Genomic DNA, 25384 nt, shown 5'->3' on the forward strand with positions numbered 1-25384 from the left:
GAAGTTGGGGAGGAAAGGTTAGAATGAGACCTCACAGAGTTGCAGAGACAGGAAAAGACTAGTATTCCAATTTGCTAATTAGCAACAGCAGGAAACTCTGGCTGAACACCTGCCTCACAACCCTTTGTAACTAAAACGGCTATAGCCCAGAATGGGAGTGGGTGGGGTGGGATGGGTGGGCAGAGGGAATGAGAACCCCATGGGATGTTTTCTTAGGGCATACACTGCAGCTCTGAAATCCCCTAATTACATTGCACTGGGGCCATGTTTCCAGGTAAAAGGAAGGAGGTATAGTGCTAACTCCAGAGATATAATTTTTGAAACATAATTTGGACAGGGTTTTAGAAGTTGGACCCACCCAGCACAAGAATCCCCTTTGCACCATGCTTAACAAATGATCAACCATTTGCAAATACTCATCAGCCAGTATTTGCATTAATCCTTCCAACTCTAGGTAACCAAAAGTGTTTTTGGTTTTTCCACAGCTCTTGGCTCTTACAAAGTTGTTCCTTAACATTGGATTGATAATTCCCATTGGTTACTCCCGTATTTGCCCTCTAAAATGACAGAGAAAAATCAGACTCAAGTTTAGAGCTGATGTGCACATCCTCTAATCCAGCAGTGTGTCTACTAGGTATGAATCTCAAAGACATCATAAAAGGGAAAAGGACCCACTTGTGCAAAAGTATTTTTGGGGTGGCAAGGAACTGGAAACTGAATGGATGTCCCCCAGTTGGAGAATGGCTAAGTTATGGTATGTGAATGTAATGGAATATTATTGGTTTATAAGGAATGATGAGCAGGCTGATTTCAGAGAGGCCTGGAAAGACTTAAATGAACTGATGCTGAGTGAAGTGAGCAGAACCGAGATCACTGTACACAGCAACAAGATGATGTGATGATCATTTGGCTCTTTTCAACAATGAGGTGATTCAAGGCAGTTCCAATAGACTTGGGATGGAAAGAGCCATCCACATCCAGAGGGAGAACTATGGAGACGGAATGTGGATCAAAATATAGTTTTTTTTACTTTTTTTGTTGTTTTTCTTCCTTAAGTTTTTTTTTTTCCCTTTTGATCTCATTTTTCTTGGGAAGAATGTCAAACATGGAAATATGTTTAGAATTATACATTTAACCTATATCAGATTGCTTGCTGTCTGAGAGAGGGGAAGGGAGAAAAATTTAGAACACAAGATTTTGCAAAGATCAATGTTTAAAATTATCTTTGAGTGTATTTGGAAAAATAAAATACTACTTAAAATTTTTTTTAGGGCTGAGAGATTTTAGAGGTCCTTCTAATTCTAACAAGGTTGAGGCCCACGGAGGGAAGTAGTTCACATTTCACACAGATCGGAGGTAGGATTTTAAGCCTTATTTCATAAATCAGCCCTTTTTATGCCTACCATCCTGTGTCTACCAGCTCATATTATGCTTCACATTGGAGATACTACACATCTCCAATTTCTGCAGTTTCTTTCCCCCTGAAAGTTTTTAAGTCCTTCATTTCCATGATCACCTTCGTCTGGATATATTGCAATTCATCAATGAAATAATAATCCAGATGTGATCAGACAGATGGACCAGTGTACAAATACTAAAGGCTAGTGCCACTTTTCCCTCTTCTCAGAAAATAATTTCAAAGTTAACTCATTATTCTAAACCAAGAGCTAGGCTTCTAATTTCCCCTGCCTGCAAATGAAAAAAAATTTTCAATGAATAAAAATCTATTTTGTCCCTTACATTTCATCCCTATTAGGAAAAAGAAAAAATGAAAGCCTTATATGAAGTTATGCAAAACAGATTCCTTCACTGGCTAAGTCCAAAAATTTTATGTATTTATATATGTGTATTGTTATATATATGTGTGTGTGTTGTGTTATTATATGTATGTATATTTTGTTATGTTAAAACTAAATCTACAAATTATAAAACTGTACATATATACAAATTTATATGCACATGCATATAATTAAAAATGTGTACCATATCACTTTTGTCAAAAGGAAAGAGGCATGTTTCATCACTGATTCTTTGGAATCTTGATTAGTCGTCTTTTGTTAATCTGATTTGAAAGTTACTTGCTTTTGTCATATTATATAGATTGTTTTTCTGGTTCTGCTTGCCTCGTTTACTTTTCAATGGGAAGAAAGATCTCTAATTCAATAGGAAAATGGTCTTAAAGCCACTTCCTTAACCAATGTTCCATCATTATTTTATCCCTCACCTCATGCATTTACATAGGCATGTCCTCTCATGCTTAGAATATTTTTCTTCCCAATCTTTTCTTGAAACCCTTAATGATTTTTTATCACCTCCTAACAAAATTACTTTTCTGCTCAGTTATTTCTCCTCCTCCCATGTTATTTTCTATTGTTTCTGTATATATACACATATATTTATTTATGTGCATAAACATTTTCTCAGTTTTCCACAGCCCCTTTGGGGAAGAGGCTTTTCTTTCTGAATCCCCCTATGCCAAGCACACAGTAGGTACTTAATACATACTTGTTGGGTTGAAATGTCACCCAACGATTTTGGTCCATGGAAGGGAAACTTGCTGGGTATGTGCCCCCTCCCCTACATCGTTTCACAATCTTGGATAACCTGTTTTTCTCCCACCTCTGTTCCCAAACACACAAAGCACAAGGACAGGGCAGAGACGTTTATGGTTACTGTTCTTTTTTTAATTTTTTATTTTCCAGTTGAAGCTATTTGTGATTTAAGTTATACAAATGGCACTTGAAAACAAAAATTTAAAAACTGAAAATTTACCACCCGAATGGGCTGCTTTTGGAGCCACGACACCTGATACAAGAGATAGAAAAAAGGATTCTCAACCTACTTTCACAGGGAGAAGCCAGCAAGGAGAACGCCAGGGGCCAGGTGGCTACTTGGGAATGGATGGGGGCAGAGGCGGGGCTAGGGGCGCAAAGCTGAAGGCGAGGGAAGGCCAGAAAGCACACGGTGACTTCAGATTGCCTAATTCTCTCTTTCAGACATGGCTTTGGTCTCCCACAAGTTCTATCTTGAGGCCCCTGGAGATCCAGGGGCCGACAACATACAACGGTGAAGGAAGGTTCTATTCAGTCTCCTCCACAAGAATTTCAGATTCCAGTTACAGACATTTAGCACCGACTCACGGGGAGGAGGCAACCTCCATAATAGCAACAAGGGTATAAGGCTTCTAAGGGAGTGCTCTTCTTCTTTCTCCCCATCATAGGTAGCAGTCCTCTCTTAGGATATTCCTTCCGGGCCTTTAAGCAGAAAGGGCCAGGAAAGCAAACTTGAGAGCTGGGCAAGGTTTGAGATGAAGCAGGTGATGGGGCGGGGAAAGGGAGGGGTCCCTACTGGAGCCATAAAGCCCACCAGAAAAGGGAGGGGCATTAAAAGAAAAAAGTCCCCCGATGGTAAGCAGGATGGGGGCTGCAACTACTTTTAACTTGGAAAGGAGATATTTGGGGGGGGGGTTCACATTCCAACTCTAGCTGGTGGAGGGAGGCAGCCAAGGTGGGGGGAAGGCATGGAGAGCAAGCAGACAGGGTATCAGCAGGCAGAGAAGCAACGCTTGCTGAGAAGCGCTCCCCAGAAAGTGCCTGCAAAAACCCCGAAGGTTCAGCATCACCTCTTACAGACGTTCACATTGTTAAATTCTAATGCAGACCAATTACAGACAACATCTGATAGTGCCACGGAGAGCTTATATAAATAGATATAAAAAAAATACTGTTTTGGTCATTTCTCTGCATCTAGTAACATATGATATTTTCATGCCATCATTGCAGAAGGGAGAGCCCCTGGGAAAGGGGAAGGAGGGCTGGGAAAATTAGGGTTGAATGAATCCCAAAGAGCATTCTAGCCACAGGGCATAGGTACCAATTGGGAACGGGCATCTAGCAGTTAAAACAAAACATGTGCAGTTAGGTTCGAGGTTTCCAGTAGATTATATAAAGGGGAAGGGGGAAAAAAAGCAACATATATTAAAAAAAAAAAAAAAAAAGACCGAACCACCACCACTGTGCAAAGTTCGCCAAGCAAGATTTTAGATCTACAAATGGACATTTTTACCTTCTTTTTGCAATCCCAACCATTATTCCTGGAAAATGAGAGAAGGGAACTAAAAAACAAGTCAGCTTGGCTCTTTCCAACCAAAGGGTATCCAGCCCACTATATCTAAAGCTCCTGTAGCAGCTCCAAGAGTTTGGGTACTAGCCAGAAGAAAATTAAACATATGGCTAGGCTTCTACCCCCAAGTTTAAAGCTTAGCACACCCTAAGCTGGGGTGTCCTATCCCATGCTCAAAGGCAATAGTATTCCTTCTCCTAAAGCGTTGGGGGTGTGGAGGGGTGGGGAGATTACCTGGCTGAAAAATTGGAAGGCACCCGGGGGTCTAGTGCCACCACAGAGGTAGATGTCCCCTTCCCATGGAGAGAGAGGGCTGTGGGTGTGACCAAGAGTGCCCAGTTAGTCCGCTCGGGACCCACACGCTCAGCAGGGGATGCTCTCTGAGCCACGGGGGAGCTCGGCTTTAGGGAAGCATCTGGTAAAACTTGGCAGGAAAGTCATTTCTAGAACACTTGGTTTATTTACGGTTTTCTCTCGAGGGGTGGAAGGAAGGTGGTCATCTCGGGCAGAAGATGCTAGCAAAAGCCCCATCCTCCGTGGTGATTTCCTTGGGGCTAAAAGACTATGAGCAAATTTCTAGCTGCACCTTCTACAAGAAAGTGGACCCATCCAGGAAGTGACCTGGGGGCGTGTTTCTCATTCTCACCACCAGACCGGCGATTCCTCCAGGGACTGAGGAAGCTAGCAAAGTCCAGGGAGGGTCACTCAGGCTGTTCCTCTGAGGGGGCCTGGTCCTTCCATCCTAACCCATGGTCCGAGACAACGCTGGTCCCCCTAGCCCGGAAAGCCCACTCGTAGCACCATTTGCCAGAGTCAAAGCAGGCAGGCAGTAAGGTTCAACAGCAGCACAGACAGTCACCAGAGGTCAGAATTTTTAAAAGAAAAAAAAAAAAAAGGTGCCAGCACCATACTATGGCACAGGAGAGAAAGTGGAGATGATTCTTAAAATTCCTCCTTGCGTTTGCTCAGATGGGATTAGGCTGATGACACTTCCTGCCCCAATTCCAAAAAGGCGGGCGAGGAAAACTTCCCAAACTAAGCAAACTACAAAGGCATGAGATGATGCACCATTTTCTCTGGATTTTCCAGTTTGAAAGGCAAAAGGCTTCTTCCCACACCCCCACACCATTAACACACGAAACACACCCCTGAAAAACAGAGAAGGGAAGGGAGATAAAAAAAAAGGTAGGAATATAGCCAGCCATCCTGAAATCCTTCCACAGATAGAGGTGGGGGCAGGGTAAGGAGCCGAGGGAAGCAAGATGGATGAAAGGAAAAGGGCCGAAATGAAAACTATCATCAGGGCGGGAAATGGGAATTGGGTTGGGGAGGAAAGGGGATTGGGTGGGAGGTGGGAAAACCCAACGCTAAAGTGCATTTAGTACTCCCAGAGTGTGGAAGGGTCAATGGCCTCTGTGGAAGCTTTCAGGACCCCAGCATGGTCACCCTTCAGATACCGGCCATTGGTTTTAATGGCTACTTTGTTATAGTCGCAGAACTCGAAAAAGAAGTCCACGGGAGTATTGCTGCTGCTGGTGACAGACGATTCGTTTCCCACCATCCAGTACTTCCCAGTAGAGTCTGCGGAGAGAGAGAAAGAGAAGTGAATCCTTGTCACCAAATCACCTGGAGTCCAAACGACCTTACTAGGCGCCTCCCAAATATTCATCATGATATGGTTATAAGCTCTTTCTTAAACAGAAAGCAATACTTTTCATTTTTCCCTATGAACATCCCTTCCCTAGAGAAGGGAATATGCATTTCATGTGTCGGCACTGTGCTAAAATTTTCAAATATGAATTGTTCACTACTGGATTTTATGAAATCATTTCATTAATTTAAGTTATTGTTGCTGTTTAGTCAAGTTGGATTCCTTGTGATCCCACTTGGGGATTTCTTGGCAAAGACACTGGAATGGTTTACCATTTCCTCCTCCAGCTCATTTTACAGATGAGAAAACTGAAGCAAATTTACTCAGAATCACAAAGGCAGATTTAAACTCAGGTTTTCCTGACTCCAGGTCCAGTACCTAGTCACTGCACCATCTGGCTGCTCCAAACATAAGTTTTAATGATAATAAATTAATAAACTATTAACACGTAACTTGGGAGCAGCCAGGTGGTGCAGTGGATAGACTGCCAGGGCCTGGAGTCAAAAAAAATTCCTCAGGCACTTCAGAATTTAAGTTAGCTATGTGACCCTGGACAAGTCACTTTACCCTGAATGCCTGTCAAAGGAGCTGGAGAAGGAAGTGTCAAACTACTTCAGTATCTTTGCTGTGTAAACCTCAAATGGAGTCACAAAAATAGAAACACGACTGAACAACAAAAAACTTTTATTTACAAATATTCCCATTTTATAATTGAATGAATTGAGGAGGAAGATAGGAATTAAGTAATTTGCTCAGGGTCACACTCGTAGCACCGTAGGTATGTCAAGATGGATTTGATTATAGCTACCCAGCTGTTTGTGGATTATCAACTTAGAACTGAAATACATTTGTAAGAGTTAAAGAGTCCAAATTCCTCCTTTTTTAAAGGTGCCTCCTTAAAAGTTTAGTGACTGCCTAATGTTACACAAAATAAATGTCTGAGGCAGGATTTGAACTCCAAATTCAGCACTTCAACCATTACTTCACAAATATTTCTTCCAATTTTATCCCAAAGTAATCCTATATATGTTTGTATTTAGTTTTAGGTTGTAGGCTCTGTGAAAAGAAGGATTATTTTTTGTCTTTCTTTGTATTCACAGTACCTAGCACACAGTAAACACTTAATAAAACAGTTGCTAAGGCTTTCTCCCATCTCAAATGGCCTCCTGGTTCACTTTTCTATGAACCTGTATCTCTAAAATAGAACATATAAGTTCCTCAAGAGCAAACACTATTTGTTTCCTTGCTATCTCCAAACTTCTCAGTATTGTCCCTCATACACAACAGATATCTAAGAATTTGCTGAGTTGAATTATCATTTTCTTTCTTTTTTTATTATACCTTTTTATTTACAAGATATATGCATGGATAATTTTTCAGCATTGACCCTTGCAAAACCTTCTGTTCCAACTTTTCTCCTCCTTCTCCCCCATCTTCTCCCCCAGATGGCAGATAGTCCAATACATGTTAAATATGTTAAAGTATATGCTAAATACAATATATGTATACATGTCCATACAGTTATTTTGTTGCACAAGAAGAATCAGACTTAGAAATAAGGTGAAAATAACCTGAGAAGGAAATCAAAAATGCAAGTGGACAAAAAGAAAGGGAGTGGAAATCCTATTTATTTCAATCTCAAATCTCCTCACTAGCTCAAGAATCTTTCTCTGATAGAAGCATGTCAGGAGGAAAAAATGTCATGACATTCTCCCTAAAGGCTGACCTTCTCTTTGACAAACCATAACTATCACCATTGGCTGTCCTTAAGCTGTTTTCAGTCAATAATACTTCTTGGAAGAAAAGAAGTTTTTAAAGTTTCATTCCCACGTAATGTGGTATGATTCCTTTATCTTTTCATCAAGTCAAAGATTCAGAATTGGAAGAGAACCCTCAGCTCCTATAGGTGAGAGAAAGAATTGCAAAAAGGAAGTGATTTTATTTGCCTAAGATGAAGAGTTAGTGTCAGGGACAAGATTTAATTACAAGTTGCAGGTGCCAGCATTTTGCATTAAACTACCCACACTTCAAGGAGTAGCTTTGGAGGCTATTTCCTGAATTCTGGAATGTAAATTAATATTACTTCCTTCAAGAATTTATCTTTTATAATTTGTTTTTAAAGGCTGTCCCCCTCTAACCCAACTTCCCTTGGAAACAGTGACTAAAATGGTCACATAATATCTCTACAATACTTTGAAAGAAAAAGTACTAGTCACACGTGTTACCCATTGACTGATATTTTCAGTGAATGGTACCAGTGGGAGAGTGGAGGTTTTTACTTGGAGGAGAAATGGGACTCTGGGTGACTTCTGCTGATAGACTGGGACTCCAGCAAACAGATAAGAAAACATTCCACTGTTCTCTAGTCCTTGGCTCCCTGCCTGGTGAGATTTCAGGAAAGAGAGATAAGAAGCACCAGGCAGTTCTACCATGTCATTAACATCTGTTTAGATATGCCTTTGAGAAAGACACAGGGATCAATCCCATCACAACGAGTCAATCAAATTTGCACCTTATGGATCCTCTAATGCAAGGATTCTTAACTATTTTTGTGTCATGGACCCTATGGGCAGGCTAGTAAAGCCCATAACCCCTTCTCAAAATAGTGTTTTTAAATTCAGAAAACAAAACAAAAGAATAAATAAAAGATAAAAGGATAAGAAATAAGTATAAAAGGTCTTATAGATAAGAAATAAGAATAAAATGATAAGAAAAAAGAATACCAATTATATGGAAATTCAGTTAACAAAATATTAATCCCATGTTAAGAATTCTTTCTCTAATGATGAAGGCCAGTTCAATGATCTTGTGATAGAAAGACCCAGAGAAAGGACTGTGGGAACTTGAGTGAGGATCAAAAAACAGCATTTTTAATCTTTTGTTGTTTGCTTGCATTTTGTTTTCTTTCTAATTTTTTTCTTTTTGATCTGATTTTTCTTTGTGCAGCAAGATAACTGTATAAATATGTGTTCATATATTGGATTTAACATATATATTTTTAAACATGTTTAACATATATTGCATTACTTGCTACCTAGGGGAGAGGATGGGGGGGAGGGGGGAAAATTTGGAACACAAGGTTTTTCAAGGGTCAATCTTGAATAAAAATCATCCATGCATATGTTTTGAAAATAAAAAGCTTAAAAAAAAAAAAAGGGAATCCTTTCTCTAGGGCAACTCATTTATTTTAAAGATGAGTAAATTGAGGCCCAAATAGGCTGTTATTTTACTAAGAAGTAAGTGGCTGTTCGAATAAGAAACCAAACTCTCACACTCCAAATCCTAGACTCTTTTCCAGCATTCCATGGAAGGAATTTCAAAAATTAAGGTCTGGGGTTCACAGCAGCATATAACATCAGATTATTTCAATGTTTACATTTTTGTAGTAAGGTATGGCTCTCCAAGCAGAGTGATGACACGGGGGAAATCTAAGTGATAGGAAAACAATATAAAAAAATTAATAGAGAAAAAAAATCTAGTCTGTCCACATTTTTAAAAAGCAAATGAAGAAATAAGATCCAAGAGATGAAAGTAGATTTCCGAGACACCTGACTAACATGGCAAAGTTGGGAATAGGATCCAGACTTGATGAATTCTAATGTAAATTTCTTTCCATACTATGAGAATCCCAAGTTGGCCTAAAAGAAATTCTCAAAGACCACAAGGTATTTTGTAATATTAGACTTTACCAGAAAGTAAGAATACAGAGTTTTTATAAATCACACTAAAGACAAATCATTCATGCCTCCAGACAATTCTAGGTCTATAAGTTTTACAAAGCTATTGCTTATGTGCATTGATGAAAGACACTTCCACACTGGGAGCTCTCAAAGCTGATTAAATCACAAAAGGAATGTAAGGTAGTACAATGTAGATTCAAATGTCAATTTTATTTTTTTTATTTATTTATTTTTGCTGAGGTTATTGGGGTTAAGTAACTTGCCCAGGGTCACACAGCTAGGAAGTGTTAAGTGTTTGAGGCCAGATTTGAACTCAAATAATGTTAAATGTTGGAGAAGATGTGGGAAAACTGGGACACTAAGGCATTGTTGGATGAAGTTGTGAAATGATCCAACCTTTCAGGAGAGCAATTTGGAACCATGCCCAAAGGGCTATAAAATTGTATATATCCTTTTGATTCAGTAGTCTCACTACTGGGTCTGTATCCCAATGAGATTTAAAAAAAAAAAAGGGGGGGGGGGAGATTCAAAATTGTTTATACAGTGACTCTTTCTGTGGTGTATGAAGGTAATGGATTTGTTATTGTTATTGATCTAATTTTTCTTATACAATATGACAAATATGGAAATATGTTTAAAAGGATTGCTTGCAGTCTTGGGGAAGGGAGAAGTAAAAGAGGGAGGTAGAAAAATTTGGAACATGAAGTCTTCCAAAAATGAATGTTAAAAACTACTCTTACATGTATTTACAAAAATAAAATACTATTGGAAAGAATAAATCTGTAAAAAAAAAAAAAAAAAAAAAAAGTAAAATTCTGTCTTAGTCTTTGCACAGTTGTTTTTGCCTGCTCTGTTTGTTTAGTTCCAACAGCCCCAGAGGTTTGGTCCAGTTGACATTTATATCTATATGATCATGACAACTCACAACTTCTCTGAGCCTCAGGTTCTTTGTCAAAAATGGAGAGTTAGCACATGCACAAAAATGTTTGTGGCAGCCCTCTTTGTTGTGGCAAGAAATTCAAAACTGAGAGGATACCCATCAATTGGAGAATAGCTGAACTTATTCAACTTATTATTGTGGTACATGAATGTTATGGATATTATTGTGCTATAAAAAACGACTAGCAGGATGATTTCAGAAAAGCCTGGAGAGACTTACATGAACTGATGCTAAGTGAAACGAGCAGAACCAGGAGATCATTGTATATTTCAACAATACTGAATGATGATCAATTCTGAGGGACATGGCTCTCTTCAGCAATGAGAGGATTCAGGCCAGTTCCAATTGTTCAGTGATGAAGAGAGCCATCTACACCCAGAGAGAGAACCGTGGGAATAGAGTATGGGAACACAACATAGCATTCTCACTCTCTGTTGATGTATGCTTGCATTTTTTTTTTCTTTCTCAGGTTTTTTCCCTTCTTGATCTGATTTTTCTTGTGCAGCAAGATAACTGTATAAATATGTATACATATATTGGATTTAACATATATTGTAACATATTTAACATGTTTTGGACTACCTGCCATCTAGGGGAGGGGGAGAGGGGGTGAACGGAAAAATTTGGAACAGAGATGTTGCAATATTGAAAAATTACCCATGCATATGTTTTGTAAATAAAGCTTTAATTAAAAAATGGAGGTTCAGGTTAGACTAACGAGGTCCCTTCTTAGCTAGAATCTTTTGAAAGCAAAGGTTTGCATAGGCATTGGATAATAGGGTGGAGTTTCTTTGTCAGATGAAAACTGGATTAGATTGCTTTTTTAAATCTCTTCTAACTCTGAGTCTCTAAACTTTTTTTTTTAAATATGGGAAATTATAGGAAAATTATGTTATAGATGGCTGATGAATAGATAGGAGAGATAAGCCCCTTTTGCCCTATCAAGTAGTCCACAGACCAAAAAACTGAAATCAGCAACCAAAATCCATTCTGAATCACGTCTAAAAGAGTTACTATGAGAAAAATGAAAGATTTTATTTTGAGAATTTTTTATTTTATTTTGGTCTATTTTCTTTAACAATATGACTATTATGGAATCATATTTTGTATGATTTGCTGTATAGAATTGCTTGCCTTTTCAATGAGAAGGGGTGGGAAGGGAGGAAATGAAAAAAATTGAAACTCAAAACATTTTAAAAATGAGTATTAAAAATTGTTTTTACATATAACAGAATTTTAAAGAATGGATTTAATCAGAGGATTTGGGTTCAAATCTCACCTCTGCCACAAACTACCTATGAGACCCTGTATAAGTTAAATCTTCCAGTTCCTTAAATGTTAAATGAAAGGGTCCAACTATGTTCTATCTTTATATTCACTCTAGCTTTAAAGTCATGATCCTGTAATAAGACAACACTCTCTGCTTGCTTTCTGTTATTCATTCAAGAGCAGCAAAGACTGAAGTGGAAAAGTGTGGCTAAGCCTTGTGCCTCCTCCCCAAGAGAGCAGAACTTGCCTTTGATATTGTAGGCACCATCATTAAATTCCAGCTGGAACACATCGTATGAAGATCGATTAGAATCCAAGGTCCCGGTCACCTTCCGGCATCCAATGAAGCCGTGTTCCCCACGGAGAACGATGATGGGCCGGTTGATCAGTTTCATCAAGAAATACTCAGTTTCTCCTATTCAACAGAAAAAAAGCAAAAAAGGAAGAAAATCATAGTTACCATTCCAGATTCAAAGGAAATTGGGGCCATTTTCTCTTGCTAAAAGGACACAATTTGAAGGCAAAAAGATTGGGAAAAAGAGAGAGGTAATCAACTTAGGCAAAAGCAAAAGTCACAAAGACTTATTAAGATAGAAGTCTGTCTGTTGGTTCTTTGGATTATGAAACCACTGATGAGATTGGACATGCAAATGTATTTGGACCTAATGATTTAAAGGAGAATTTTTGTAAGAGAAGTGGGGGAGAGATGGAGTCCCGAGGTGACAAGAGAAGAGCTGGATGTCGGTAACATGAATGACATTCTTGCATAAGCAAGGGTCAAGGGGTGGGTTCCAAGGAAGCCTATGACTATTCTCCTGGCAAAATCACAACTTAAGTAGAGCTTTTTTCCTTCTGTGAGGAGCATTTATTTCATCTGTCCAACTGCATAGTCATCTGCTGGGGGGTAAGTTCTGTCTTCTCTACTTCCCCTATCACTGAGCATAGAGTGGAGTGCTTCTGGTTTGAATTGTATCCCCTCTACTTTCCCCAAACCAAAAATATTCATCACAAAAGGTTCTAGAAATCTGGAAAGTAAAAGGTGGAAAATGACTGGAAATTAGAAGGTGGAAAGTATATGTTTCTTCCATCTCTTCTGAGGGGAAGGGGTTAAAAAAAAAAAAAAAAAAAAAAAAAAAAAGACTGGCAATAATTCCCCAAACTCAAAGGAAAAGAAAAAATAAGGGGGGAAAAAATCCCCATTTAGTATCTACATACTGTTAGGAACAGTTAAGGGGGGGGAACCACTCTTGCATGAGGCATCTGCATGCTAAATCAGCAGATGTAAATATGGAAAAAGTTAATTGCAAATAGTGGTTTTTAGTGTCAATAGATACAAACAGAACAAAAGAAAAGTGACCTCAGCCATCATGCTAAGAAAGGCAACATGTTATATATATCTACCGAGAAAACAAGTACTTTTTTTTTTTTAAACTTTCAGAGATCTTAATGATTGGTTGTTTTTTTTTCTTGGTCTGACTCAATGAGTCCTCCCCCTGAACTAGATAAATCCAAAATGACAAATGGAAAAAAAGCTTTTCACACTTTTAAAAATGAAACCTAAAGGTTACTTCCTTGTCTTTATCTCCCTCATTCTCCTTGAGTTAGTCTCACCTGCAGCTTCCACAGAGGCCGCCAGTTGTCCATTTTTCTTTGCAGTGACATATTTCCCATTGGCAGCCTTGAGAGTGATCCGCTTGTCACACCATTCTATGTCAAAGTAGCAGCTGGCATTCCTGAGGACCCAAGGACCCAAGCAGAAGCAGCTGTTATGGGGGTCTACCCAAGTCCCAGGATATCATATCCCTACCTTCAAATATGGAAAAGGGCAACAAACAACTGTGTCCTGAATCTAAATGATTTTAGATCTTATGATTAAATTTTAATTTTTATAAGCATTTTAATGATTAATAAAAGTATTACTATCATTTCCAAAGAATTCCTCCCCCATACACCACCCCTTAGAATCCTACCTTGTATCAAATAAATGCATTTAAGCAAAACAAATCATCTTTACTGACCATGTATGGAAATAGACACTTAGAATCCACCTAGGGCAGTGAATAGAATGCGAGCCTGAAGTCAGGAAGACCGGACAAGTTACTTAACCCCATTTGCCTCAGTTTCCTCTTCTGTAAAAAGACACTATGATCGCAAAAGGTTCAATCTCTCTGAAAATATCTGGTCTATATCACTGACTGCAGAGGCCTCTGCCACAGTAAGTATTTTAATAAATGCTTATTGAATTATAAAGGAGGTAAGTTAGGACAGCAAGATGTTGTAGTGGATAGAGCACCAATGCTAAAGTAAGAAGTACCTGAGTTCAAATTCAGCCCCAGATACTTGACACTTACTAATTAGGTAACCCTAGGCAAGTCACTTAATCCTGATTGCCATACCTCTTCTGCCCCCTCAAAAAAAATTAAAATTAAATTTTTTTAAACTAAATTGTATGATCCTGGTTCTATACTAAACACAGACCAAGGGGACTCTGAAGAAAATCTTTTTGGTAAAAAAGGGATTTAAAATATTTAAGGTATTTTCATATGCTCTAAACCAGGGATTCTTTACTTTCTTTTAGGCCTTGGATCATCACAGCAGAAGCCTATAGGACCCCTTCTCATGTTTTTAAACGCATTAGATAAAATATAAATATTAAAAAGGAAGCCAATTAAAACAGTTATTTATATTAAGAAAAAGTTCACGAGCCCCAAGTTAAGAACCCTTATTCTAAGTTCTCAATTTGTCTTCCCACACATTATAGATAATAGATTAGATGCTTCAGCAGACACATACGTCTTCAAGACACAGACTGTTATGAAAGAAAAATAAAGACTTCCTTCTGAGTTTTCAGTTCCACTAAGTCTCTACTGCAAGCATAACGAGATGGTTTATGCCCAAGAGCCTGGATACAGGCTGGTGGTCAGTGGCAGCAAGAAGGAGTCGACATTGATCACAAAAGCCAATGAAAAAAGATAGTCAGAAAGAGCAATGGAGAGAGTTTTTCTTCTTTCCATATCAGAAGGACCTGAGTTCAAATCCAGCGTCATAATTTAATACTTGTTAACTATGTGACCCTGGGCAAGTCACTTAACCCCAATTGTCTTGCAAAAAAAAAAAAAAGAAAAGAAATAGACTATCTTAGAAAGCCTACTCAGGACCATGCACATGATGCCACATGCCAGGAGTTTGTAGTTACAGTATTTACAAATTTGAATTCAGGAGTTGTGAGCTACAGCAGGACTACAAGTACCTGCATGTCGGCACTAAAGTTGGCAACAATATTATGAGGCTCTACCAGCAAGGGGCCAGTAGGTTGCCCAAGGAGCAGCAAACTAGCCAGGTCAGAAAAGGAGCAGGCTAAAATGTCCATGAGTATCAGGGTAGGGGTTAAGCTTATGGGTGACTACTGCACAAAGAAAAAGGGAAAACCAGTCTCAACGCTCCCCCCCCCCAAAAAAAAACAACCCTCCCCGCCTTAGCCCACCTACTCACTTGGTTGAAGCAGTCGACTGTATTCCACCATTGGATGTTAGGGTCCAATACTTGCCAGTGTGGGTCCGGAAAGCACACTTCTTAGTGTCCCTATTGATCTCTAGTTGGAAAGTTTCTTGGTCACTCTCTTCATCTTGATTAGCAGAGAGGTCCATTCCTGCATAGAGAGAAAGATAAGATCCTCTAGAGCCCAATCAAGTTCCCTTATCTATCTGAACCCAAATCAGCGCACAAGAGGATGTAGATAAGTAGATGAAAGATCTTCTAAGAAAAAAAATAAATAAAAGGGCAGCTCCCACTCTATCACAAGAAATATTTTATCTCAACAGGAACAATACTGGTTCTATGAATTCTAATAATGCATCTATCACAGGGACATGGGACTACATGTGGCTAGAAACTCTCCAAACTAGGTCAATTTCCTTATCTATTCTCTTTAAAAATTTTTCTTTTTCATTCTTAACTTAAACACCAAATTAGATGAGCATTTTAGTAATTTAGGGAAAAAATAGGAAGATCAGAAAAATAAAGATTTTAAGTGAACCTCTATATTACATAGAGCTTGCTTTTCTTTTGAAATATAAGTGCAACATGTAATTTTTCAAGCTGTTCTGATTCTCTCAGCTTCCTTTTGCTCTTTTCCGTACATTTTAAAATGCTTCAAGAATCCTCTTTTTTTTCTTCTGTTTTTCCTAGCTTTCCCTATCTCTTCTCTCCCTCAGATATCTACACGCCCCTTCTTCCATTTAGAAAAAGAAAAAACAATACATAAGCATAGATGAGCAAAATAAATTCCCATACTGGCTGCTTTTCACCTGCTCTCATCCTTGTCAGAAGTCCCTTCCTCACCTAAATAGCCCCAACACCACAGATGTCTCTCCTTAGAAAATAATTCATCCTAGTGGGAACACCAGGCTGAGAGATGATCCCCACATATAGGGTACATGAAAGAGTGCTTAACTAAAACCCCTGAATGGTAGGGTGTTAGCTCCAACCTTTTACCACAGCTTCTCTAGAGATTCATGACCCTTGAAAGACAGATGACCTCCAGGTAAAGTATGAATGAAAGGTCAAAGGATCAGAAGTACCATCTGCTCATACTCTCCCACCACTCCCATTCCAATCTGAGAATTACCTTATCAAGCTATTTGACACACAAGTCAGTGGGAGTTGGATTTGTTTTTTAAAATTTCTTGGAGAATTTATTATGTCTCAAAAGTTTTAATATTATCTAGCTATTATTACTTTCACATACACAAATTAATATAGCATAAAGTAAGTACATATAATAATATATATAACTTTTATCTAGCTATTACAGCTTTTATATATTTAATAGCTTATAGCTATTCCATTATCTTACATAATTACATAAAATGTAATGTATATTTAAGCTCACATTTCATATGATGTATATATAGTTTATATAATATGTAGCTATTATAGTTTATATTGCATAATGTAACATTACATGTTACATATAATAGAACAGTTTATATTATTACATATTATGACATGTATTTTTACATAATTCTTACATGGCCATTATAGTTTATATAACTTTTATAGTCATTATAGCTTTGATAATTGAGCTAACTGGTAAAGAAAGCAACAAAGATATTTTTTTATTTTAGACTAGATTCTGGCTAACTGGCTGCTTAAGTAGAAATGATGTGACTCTTCAAAACAAGTAGCTGTTACTTCTCTCGCACAAATGGAGAATTGGTCCCAACATGATTCTCCTTTGATTCTGAGGGAATAGATTTCAAAATTGTAAGAGAAAAGATAGAAGGATCCCATCCTTCTAGAGAACTGATGTGAAAAGGGACTGGAAACTCAGACATAAATAAAAGCAGAGACTTAAAGCTATCTCAATAAGAGGGAAAAGTGATCTAAAGAGAATGTGGTCAAGCACAGTGGTTGTTATTCAGTCCAGTCCTGTCCTGTCCAATTCTCTATGACCCCATTTTGGGGTTTTCTTGACAAAGATATTGAAGCGGTTTGCTATTTCCTTCTCCAATTCATTTGACAGATGAGGAAACTGAGGCAAACAGGGTAAAATAACTTGTTCAGGTTCACACAGCAAGTGTCTGGGCATGGATTTTTAAATCCATGACCAACTCAAAACCTGACACTTTGTCCACTGAATCACCTACCTGTCCCAATGGGAGGGCATGTGTATGCTGTAATTCCTCCCTTCTGGAGGGCTGAGACTGGCAGATTGGCCGAGTTAGGGAATTATGAATTTTAATTAAATCAAGCAGATATCTGCACTAAATTCAGGTACAAAATGGGTGAACTCCATGGAAGGAAAAGAGGGGAGAACCAGTCATTTGAGAGGAAGGGGAGGAAAACATAAGAGAGAAAGGGAGGGAAGTTGGAAGGGAGAGAAAGAGAAAAGAGGGAGAGAAAATATACACAGGAAATTCATATAAAAATTAAAAAACAAACCCCAATAAGTATAGGACATAAGGACAAGTAAGAGATGAATAATAAATGCTTAAAAAAAAACCAGTACCATGAGAATGGGCAGCTAGATAATGCAGTGGATTTATAGCTCTGGACTGGGAATCAGGAATATTCACCTTCCTGAGTTCAAATCCTGGCCTCAGATATTTACTAGCTGTGTGATCCTGGGCAAGTCATTCTATCATGTTTGCCTCTGTTTCCTCATTTGTAAAATGAACTGGAAAAGAAAATGGTAAACCACTCCAGAATCTCTGGCAAGAAAATCCCAAATGGGATCATGACATGCCTGAAGCAATTCAACAACACTGTAAGAATTTTATCATCAGTTCTGGAGCTGGAAGAGCAGCAGGTAGAGGAAAAAACACTAGGCTTGGAATGAGGAGAAAAACTACATTTGTATCCTCCCTCACGTCAAACCTTCTTAGTAAAGGAGATTACTAATGACCTTTACCTTACAGGGCTATTCTGAGGGTAAAATGTGAATCTATGTTAAGTGCTCAGTAAGCCTGAGCTGTTGCATAAATGTCTAGCCGCCATTAATACAAAAGCTTGGAATGAATGAACCAAGTTTGGCAGTGAATACAAATGACAATAAAAAGGATAAACTACATTTGAGCAAGGAAGGGGGGAGGATGGGTCAACAATTGTGGACAAAAGGCAGAACTTCTTCACTTTTACTATGCCAAGAAAAACACTCTTAGGATTGGCAAGGGTCCTAGTGAGAAGGGAAAGCTGTCATTTTAAAAAGGTCTACAAAAATGGTTAGCAGGAAATTGAAACCCAAGAAAGAGTAGGAAATAGTGAGAGCATGAAATGCTGCTCCCAATCACTTCAAATAACCCAGAACTACTTCCTAAGGGTGCCAAAAATTTAGGGTTGTGATGGTTATAACCTAAAAACAAAAACAAAACAAAACAAAAAGATACTTTATGAATGGAAGAGGTTTTCTTTTTAAAGTAAGAAACTTCATGCCATTGCTGATGAACTTGACTTGGTCCTAACAAAAATCTAGAGCATTTAGATCACTGTAATCATTTAGAATGGGAAGCATGGTTAATTGAACCAGCAAGGCTTCTTTCAGAATAGGTCATGCCAAATTGTCTTTATTTCTTTTTGACAGGGTTACTAGTTTATAATCAGGAAAATGCCATTGACATAGGAAACCTAGATTCCAGTGAGTCAAAAACTAGGCCGAGGCTGTTGGGTTCCATTTTTCTTTGAAAGGCAATCAACTTCACATCATGCATTATCAGGCATTTTTTCCAAATGAGCTTGCTTCTGCCAAATGATGTTACATTAATCTCCCTCCATACACACACAGAAAGACACTTATTTAATAAAAATTATGAAAACCTAAAAATAGTTCATTATAAAGTTTGGGAAATTTTAACAACTGTTTGCATCAATTTAAAAAAAGAGATTTTTATATGTTTTGTTTTTACATAACCATTTTTTCTAAATTCTCTCTCTCCCTCTCTCTTTTTCTCTCTCTCTCCAAAGCATCTTCTGTTAATTCAATGAGCCATGCTACGGGAAAAATAACTCCCTCTTCTGCTTTTGGGCAGCTAGGTGGCATCATAGTGCACAGAGTGCCTGGCTTGGAAATTCATTATTTTCCCAAGGTAAAATCTAACCTCAGACACCTACCAGGTGTGTGACCCTGGCCAAGTCACTTGACCCTGTTTGCCTCAGTTTCCTCATCAGTACAATGAACTGCATAGGGAAATGGCAAACCGCTCCAGTATCTTTGCCCAAAAAATCCCAAATGGGGTCACAAAGAGTGACCGAAAATGATTGAATAACAACAACTGCCTTTGCAGCTGTTGTGCGAGATGCATCAATTTGTGGTCTCAGTGGAATTATCTAATTGCATTTAAGCACTGTGCTATCCTGAGGGTACCACCTTTTCCCTCCTTTCCTTCCCCATGAGCTTATAAGCCTAGCATACAGTAGGTAGGAAAGGGAATAAACATTTATATAATACCTACTATGCAGCAGGCACTGTGCTAAGCACTTTACAAATGCTATTCCTCAAAACCCTGCAAGGAAGGTGCTGTTATTAGTCCTGTTTTACAGTAAGGGAAACAAACTGAGGCAAACAGAGGTAAAGTGATTCGTGATGATAAGCATGAGAGGTAAGTTTGAACTCAGATTTTCCAGCACTTTATCCACTATGCCTCCAAGGTACTTAACAAATGACTGGTTCCTCTATTCAAAAACTTTGATCTGGATTTTGATTGTTGATCTGCTTCCTCTAGTGTCCAAAACCTTTGCAGGCTTCCCTACCCAGGGCTAGATTCTTCATTATTATCTGTGTCTCAAGGAGCAGAAATGAATTTTGGCCATTTGGCTCCAGCCAGGGCCTTCAATACCCTGGAAACTGGTCTTTGTATACCCTTTGACCAAGAGCCTTTGTTTATTTGTAGAAAAGCAAAGATAAGACTCTATGAATGGTGCCAGCTAATAATGCCTCCTTGCCTTGCTGTGAACACTATAGAAAACTGCAGGATGGTTTGTGGGAGAGCTGCTATGAAATGAAGTCATTCTCAATCCGTCACAGACATGGGGATTGTTGTCTAACCCCCTGCAGCTGCCAGCAGGTTTTGCTATCCTAGGAGATGGGAACCTCTCACTGGGAAGCTTTTGTAAAACTTGGGTCTTTTTCCTAATCTAAACCTATTCCCCCTCCAAAACTTTAAAGCAGCCAAGAGCCCTTCTTAAATTAGCAGTGTGAAAGGCTTAGAGTCAAGGAAGTTTAATTTGAAATTCCCACCTAGCTGATAAGTTGGTTCTGGCCAAGTCACACATACAGACACATATGGCTTTCCATGGGTTTATAACATGGCTTTACTAAGTTGTTAACTTCATTCTATCTGTCTCTCTCTGTCCCTCCCTTCCTCCCTTCTTTCCTCTCTCCCTCCTTCTCACTCTCTCCTTCTTTCTCTGTCTCTCTCTCTCTCCTCCCCTCTCAAAGCCTCTCTCTCTCCCCCTCCACCCCTCCCTCCCCTCTATTACTGCCTTAGCACCAAATCTCAGATCAAGTTTCATCTTTGCAGGTCAATGCAAAAGAACCAAAAGGGGCTTGTTCACATCTGGGAGCCTTTGTTTCTGGTGGAACCGCCAACTCATAATTGGTATGACCCAAAGAATGCACTGAGTCAGAAACTGGCTCTCTTGTGGGGAGTGGGGGGGGGGGGGGGTCAGGTCTAACATAACCAATAAATGAATGAATTTTTTTTTAAAAGGCAAACACCTCGCATGCATGCGTACACACCCACATAAAGTTAAACTAATGGGAATCATCCAGAAAACCCAAATCAATTCCATCAATGCCAAACATCTTGCTATTCCTACTGAGAACTTTTAGAAAAAGGTTTAGGGAATGAAAATGAGAGTTTAGCCCATCTGGTGCCATCACATACTCCAGATGCAGTGCAAACATGTGATGGTTTGCCCAGGAACTGGACCACCATGAACTTCTAGGTAATGAGAACCACCCCCATGCAAGCATGATCACAAGGCTGGACCAGGATGTGCTACTGGATTTTTGGGTGGTCAAAATTAAGGATAAAACAAACCAGGTGGTTTACTGGGTCAGCTAGGCACTGTCTAGCAAAGCAGAGAAGGCAATGAATTTGGAATCTGGATAAAGTTAATTTCTGTTTCAAATCAGAAGTGGAGAAGGCTAGTTTGGACTTGATGGACTCTTTAATCCTGATAACCCTAAATCTGTGATTCTAAGAGAAAGCAAGGAAGAAAAATTCCATTTTTAGGCTTCCTCATCTACTTGTCCTGTAGTGTTCACTTCATATTGGATGGAGGTTCTAATATAGCATTTCAAAGACAGATGTTGCTCACTAGCCTACTTAAAAAGAAAGTCTGTCAATCTCTCTTTATACAGTCTTCTGTAAGGTAATGAGGAGGGAAAAATCTTCCACTAACTGCATAACAACTGTAACTCATCCAGTAGAATGCCTATTTGGCAAGGCTCTTTGGGTAAGGGCTAGATCACAGATCTCTGTGTGGTTTAGCTTAAGTTGTACATTGGGCCGTGGGCCAGATGTGAAGGGCTCCCCAGCTCCAGGCAGACAGAGCAGAGCACATGCCATAGAGTTTAGTAAATCCTGCCAGATGGGTTGTGCGTGAGAGGATGGGCAAGCAGTTCCCATCTATACAGAAACACTGGTCAAACAGATTCCACAGAGAGCAGAGCTCAGGGTGTCTGGCAAGGGAGACTGACTTGGACTGTCCAGAAGACTATACAGAAACACTGGTCAAACAGATTCACAGAAACCATTCTGCGGCACAGACTGTGTGACCATTCATTTATTCCACAAACACATATTTGAGCAGTTAGTATTGCTAACTACTGTGTTAAGTCCTGGGGGGACCCAAAGACAAAAATGAAAAGAATTTCCAACCTCAAGAAGCTTACTGGGAGGCACAACACTGATTCGGGCATGTTTAATCTAAGGTAGATTTAGAAATGGGAAGGATAAAAGGAAAAAAAGAAATGAGAAGAGTTCCCATGTGGAGAGGCACATGAATTCTGCTTTAAAGGAAGCAGAGGGAGGAGGGAGAATTTGAAAGAAGAAAGGGTATAATTAACGTAAAGTTATACCTGCCAGGTTAAATAGTTTGTATTTTATCTTAGGGGGAACAGGGAACTCACTGAAGATTTGTGCTTGGGGAGGATTGTTTGGGGATTTACTAAACAATAAATCTGTCTACCTTCCTTGGATTCACTTTAATCATTTTTTGATCTCTATTCGCTATGCATGGTCAATCCCCAAGAATAAGCAAGTAAGACAATCTAGGAAACCACATGATGGGAAGAGAAAAAAAACATTTAGCCTTTAGATCTAGACTCAAATTCTTTTTCAGCCATTGAGGATAAAATAGGATTTGGGTTAGGAAGGGACTTCAAGTCCTTCCAGAACAAGCCAGAATCATAGTGTTAAAGATTTTCAGTTGAAATGGACCTTAGATCACCTACAGTCTTCTTATTTTCCAGATGACGAAGTTAAGGCATCATAACCTAGCAAATGCAATGTTGGATTTGGAGTTGGGAAGACAATGAGCAAGTCAATTAATTTCCCTAGTTCTATTTCCTCATTTGTAAAATGGGAACACTAACGCCTAGAGTGCCTATCTCACAGGGTAGTTGTGAAAATTGAATGAGAAAATTTATGGAAATGCTCTGTAAACTTTTAACTATTCCTTTTTACTAATTTCAAGCACCAATCTGCTGTTTTTTTTTCCACATATATGTTCTTTAAGGTGGGACCAAATAGCCCCTGAGTCCCTTCTAGTTCTAGAGCTCAGAAAAGCTTCTAATTTACTATGTGATCCTACATATGTCACATAGCCTCTTAAGGATCTCCATTTTTTCACTTGTAAAGTGAAGATTGGTCTAGAGAAACTTTAAAACTTCTTCCAGATTGGGAACTGAATGGATGCTCATCAGTTGGGGAATGGCTGAATAAATTATGGTATATCAATGTTATGGAACATTATGGTTCTAGAAGAAATAATTAACAGAGAAGTCTGGGGAGATTTATATGAACTGATGCTAAGTGAAATGAGCAGAACCAAGGGAATATTGTGCATAGTAACAATAAGATTATGTGATTACCAACTGTGATGGACTTGACTCTTCAACAATGAAGTGATTCAGGCCAATTCCAATAGACTTTTAATGGAGAGAGCCATCTGCACCCAGAAAGAATTATGGAGACTGAATGTGGATCAAAACATAGTTTTTTTTTTTTTTTCATCCTTTTTGTTGCTATTTTCTTACTTTCTGGATTTTTTACTCATTTTTTCCTTTTTGATCTGATTTTTCTCCCATAGCATAAATGTAGAAATGTGTATAGAAGAATTTGTAAATGTTTAACATATATTGGATTGCTTGAGATTATCTGGGGGAGAGATTGGAGGGAAGGGATGGAGAAAAACTTGAACCGTGGTTTTACAAGGGTGAGTGTTGAAAACTATCTTAGCATGTATTTTGAAAATAAACGGCCATTATCTTTTTAAAAATTCTTCCAGTCCTGATTGTATATATCTGGAATACAGACCAGAAAACAATTGCCCTTGGTCCCCATATCTTTCAGTAGTAAGAAACTTGTATTATTGTTAAGTAAATGACCAAGCTCCCAGAGCTGAGGTACACTGCATTCCTCTGGGGCATCTCGTCCTAGGGCACATTCAACCCGGGGGCTGAAGTAGGCAGTTTCTACAGCTCTATAAAAGATCTCATTGGAGCCAGGAAGATACCCTTCCATCTCACTTTAAGATTAGTTTCAGCACTATCTGGATTTCCTCTCCAACTGTGCTCATTTCCCACAGAGAGCAGAGCTCAGGGTATCTGGCAATGGAGACTGAATTGGACCGTCCATAAGACTAGAGCTTTGAGCTTAAGTACTTAATCCACGTTAATACAAATTCCTGCCATCAATGTCAGGCTCTCTCTCTCTTTTCCTCCCCCCCTTCTCTCTCCCCTTTCGGATATATGTCTCTTTCTGTTTTAGTCCTTCCCTCCCTCTTTCTTTCTGTCTCTCCCTTCCTCCCTTCTCTACATATTCCCTTTTCCTATCTCTCTCCCTCTCCTTCTCACCCTCCTCTCCCCACACACCAATCTTCATATTTCCCCAGTTTGCAAACAGCAGTATTTGACCTGGATGCTCCCAACAGTAGCAACTGGAGACTCTGTAAAGCCTTTTGCTTCCTGTCTGATTCTCTCGCCCCTTTAGGTGAGAGGAAAACACCTCTCTTGAGGAGAGAGAGAGAGATAAACTGGCACCATTTGGTCTTAAAATCCCTAATTAAGAGACTAGTGTTACTATAGAAACAGGTTTTCTTCCCCTCTATTAAAGGGGGAAAAAAAAAAAAAAAAAAAAACGTTTCAGATATCCTTGAGACTAAGGCTTCTTCACACTTTAAATTACCATCCAGACAGTGGTATAACAGGCATTTAGAACATCACAGGAGAAAAACAAAAGGAGGGAACTTCAGATTACAGGGATTACCAACCCAGGGCAAGAAGATTCGCCCTTAGGGGAGAGAGGTCTACATCAGGCTCACAAAGAAGGAACAATCTTTCCCTCACACACATTCATATATTCATATTCTCTCTCTCTCTCTCTCTCTCTCTCTCACACACACACACACACACACACACACCCCTAGTCTGTGAGCACCTTGATAAAAAAAAAAAACAAAACCCCAAAACACCCACCCACAACTTTTTTTAGAAAGTAAAAGCAAAAACCCCTAAAGTTAAGCGCAGAATTGGGTTACACGGACTCAATGAGAAGGAATGTACTAATAATAATTTTTAAAAAACCCTCCATTCCAGTAGAAAAAGGCTTCAAAGGGGCTGAAACAGAGACCAAACAGGAGGTTCCATGGGGCTCAAGCTGTGGAAATTAAGAAATGCTGCCCAGTAAAGCAACATCAGGAGAATCCAGAATGCTTATTCAGAAGTGGCATCTGCAATTCTGATGCTCCATCCCGTGAAACAAAGGGGAAAGGAAAAAATAAAAAGCCCTTACATGGGCTGCCCCTCCCCTCGGGGCCTAACACTGGCTGGCAGATGGCATTACTACTCTGGCAGCCTCCAGGAGGCCGGCTCTGCATTACCCCCTCAGAAGCTTAGCCTGGTACTTCAGGAGGTGTCTGCCTCATTCCCCTGCAGGGACACCCAGGGAGCAACATGTGGGGAGATGAAAGAAGAGCTGTCGGGGTCTTGGATTCATT

The 25384-nt window shown here is 39.2% G+C and overlaps 1 protein-coding gene across 1 annotated transcript in view; it reads right to left on the reverse strand.

Annotated features, from left to right (window-relative positions):
* Window positions 1-2662: 2662 nt before the first annotated feature.
* Window positions 2663-25384, reverse strand: part of FSCN1 (fascin actin-bundling protein 1) — a 39438-nt gene continuing 16716 nt past the window's right edge. Inside the window, exons 2-5 of the mRNA XM_051999887.1 lie at window positions 15155-15311; window positions 13274-13395; window positions 11910-12077; window positions 2663-5703 (exon numbers count right to left, since the gene is read on the reverse strand). Coding sequence (XP_051855847.1) covers window positions 5501-5703; window positions 11910-12077; window positions 13274-13395; window positions 15155-15311 — 650 coding nt within the window. The 3' untranslated portion in view covers window positions 2663-5500. The remainder of the gene's footprint in view (window positions 5704-11909; window positions 12078-13273; window positions 13396-15154; window positions 15312-25384) is intronic.

Source organism: Antechinus flavipes, chromosome 1, assembly GCF_016432865.1.
Source record: "Antechinus flavipes isolate AdamAnt ecotype Samford, QLD, Australia chromosome 1, AdamAnt_v2, whole genome shotgun sequence".
NCBI lineage: Eukaryota > Metazoa > Chordata > Mammalia > Dasyuromorphia > Dasyuridae > Antechinus > Antechinus flavipes.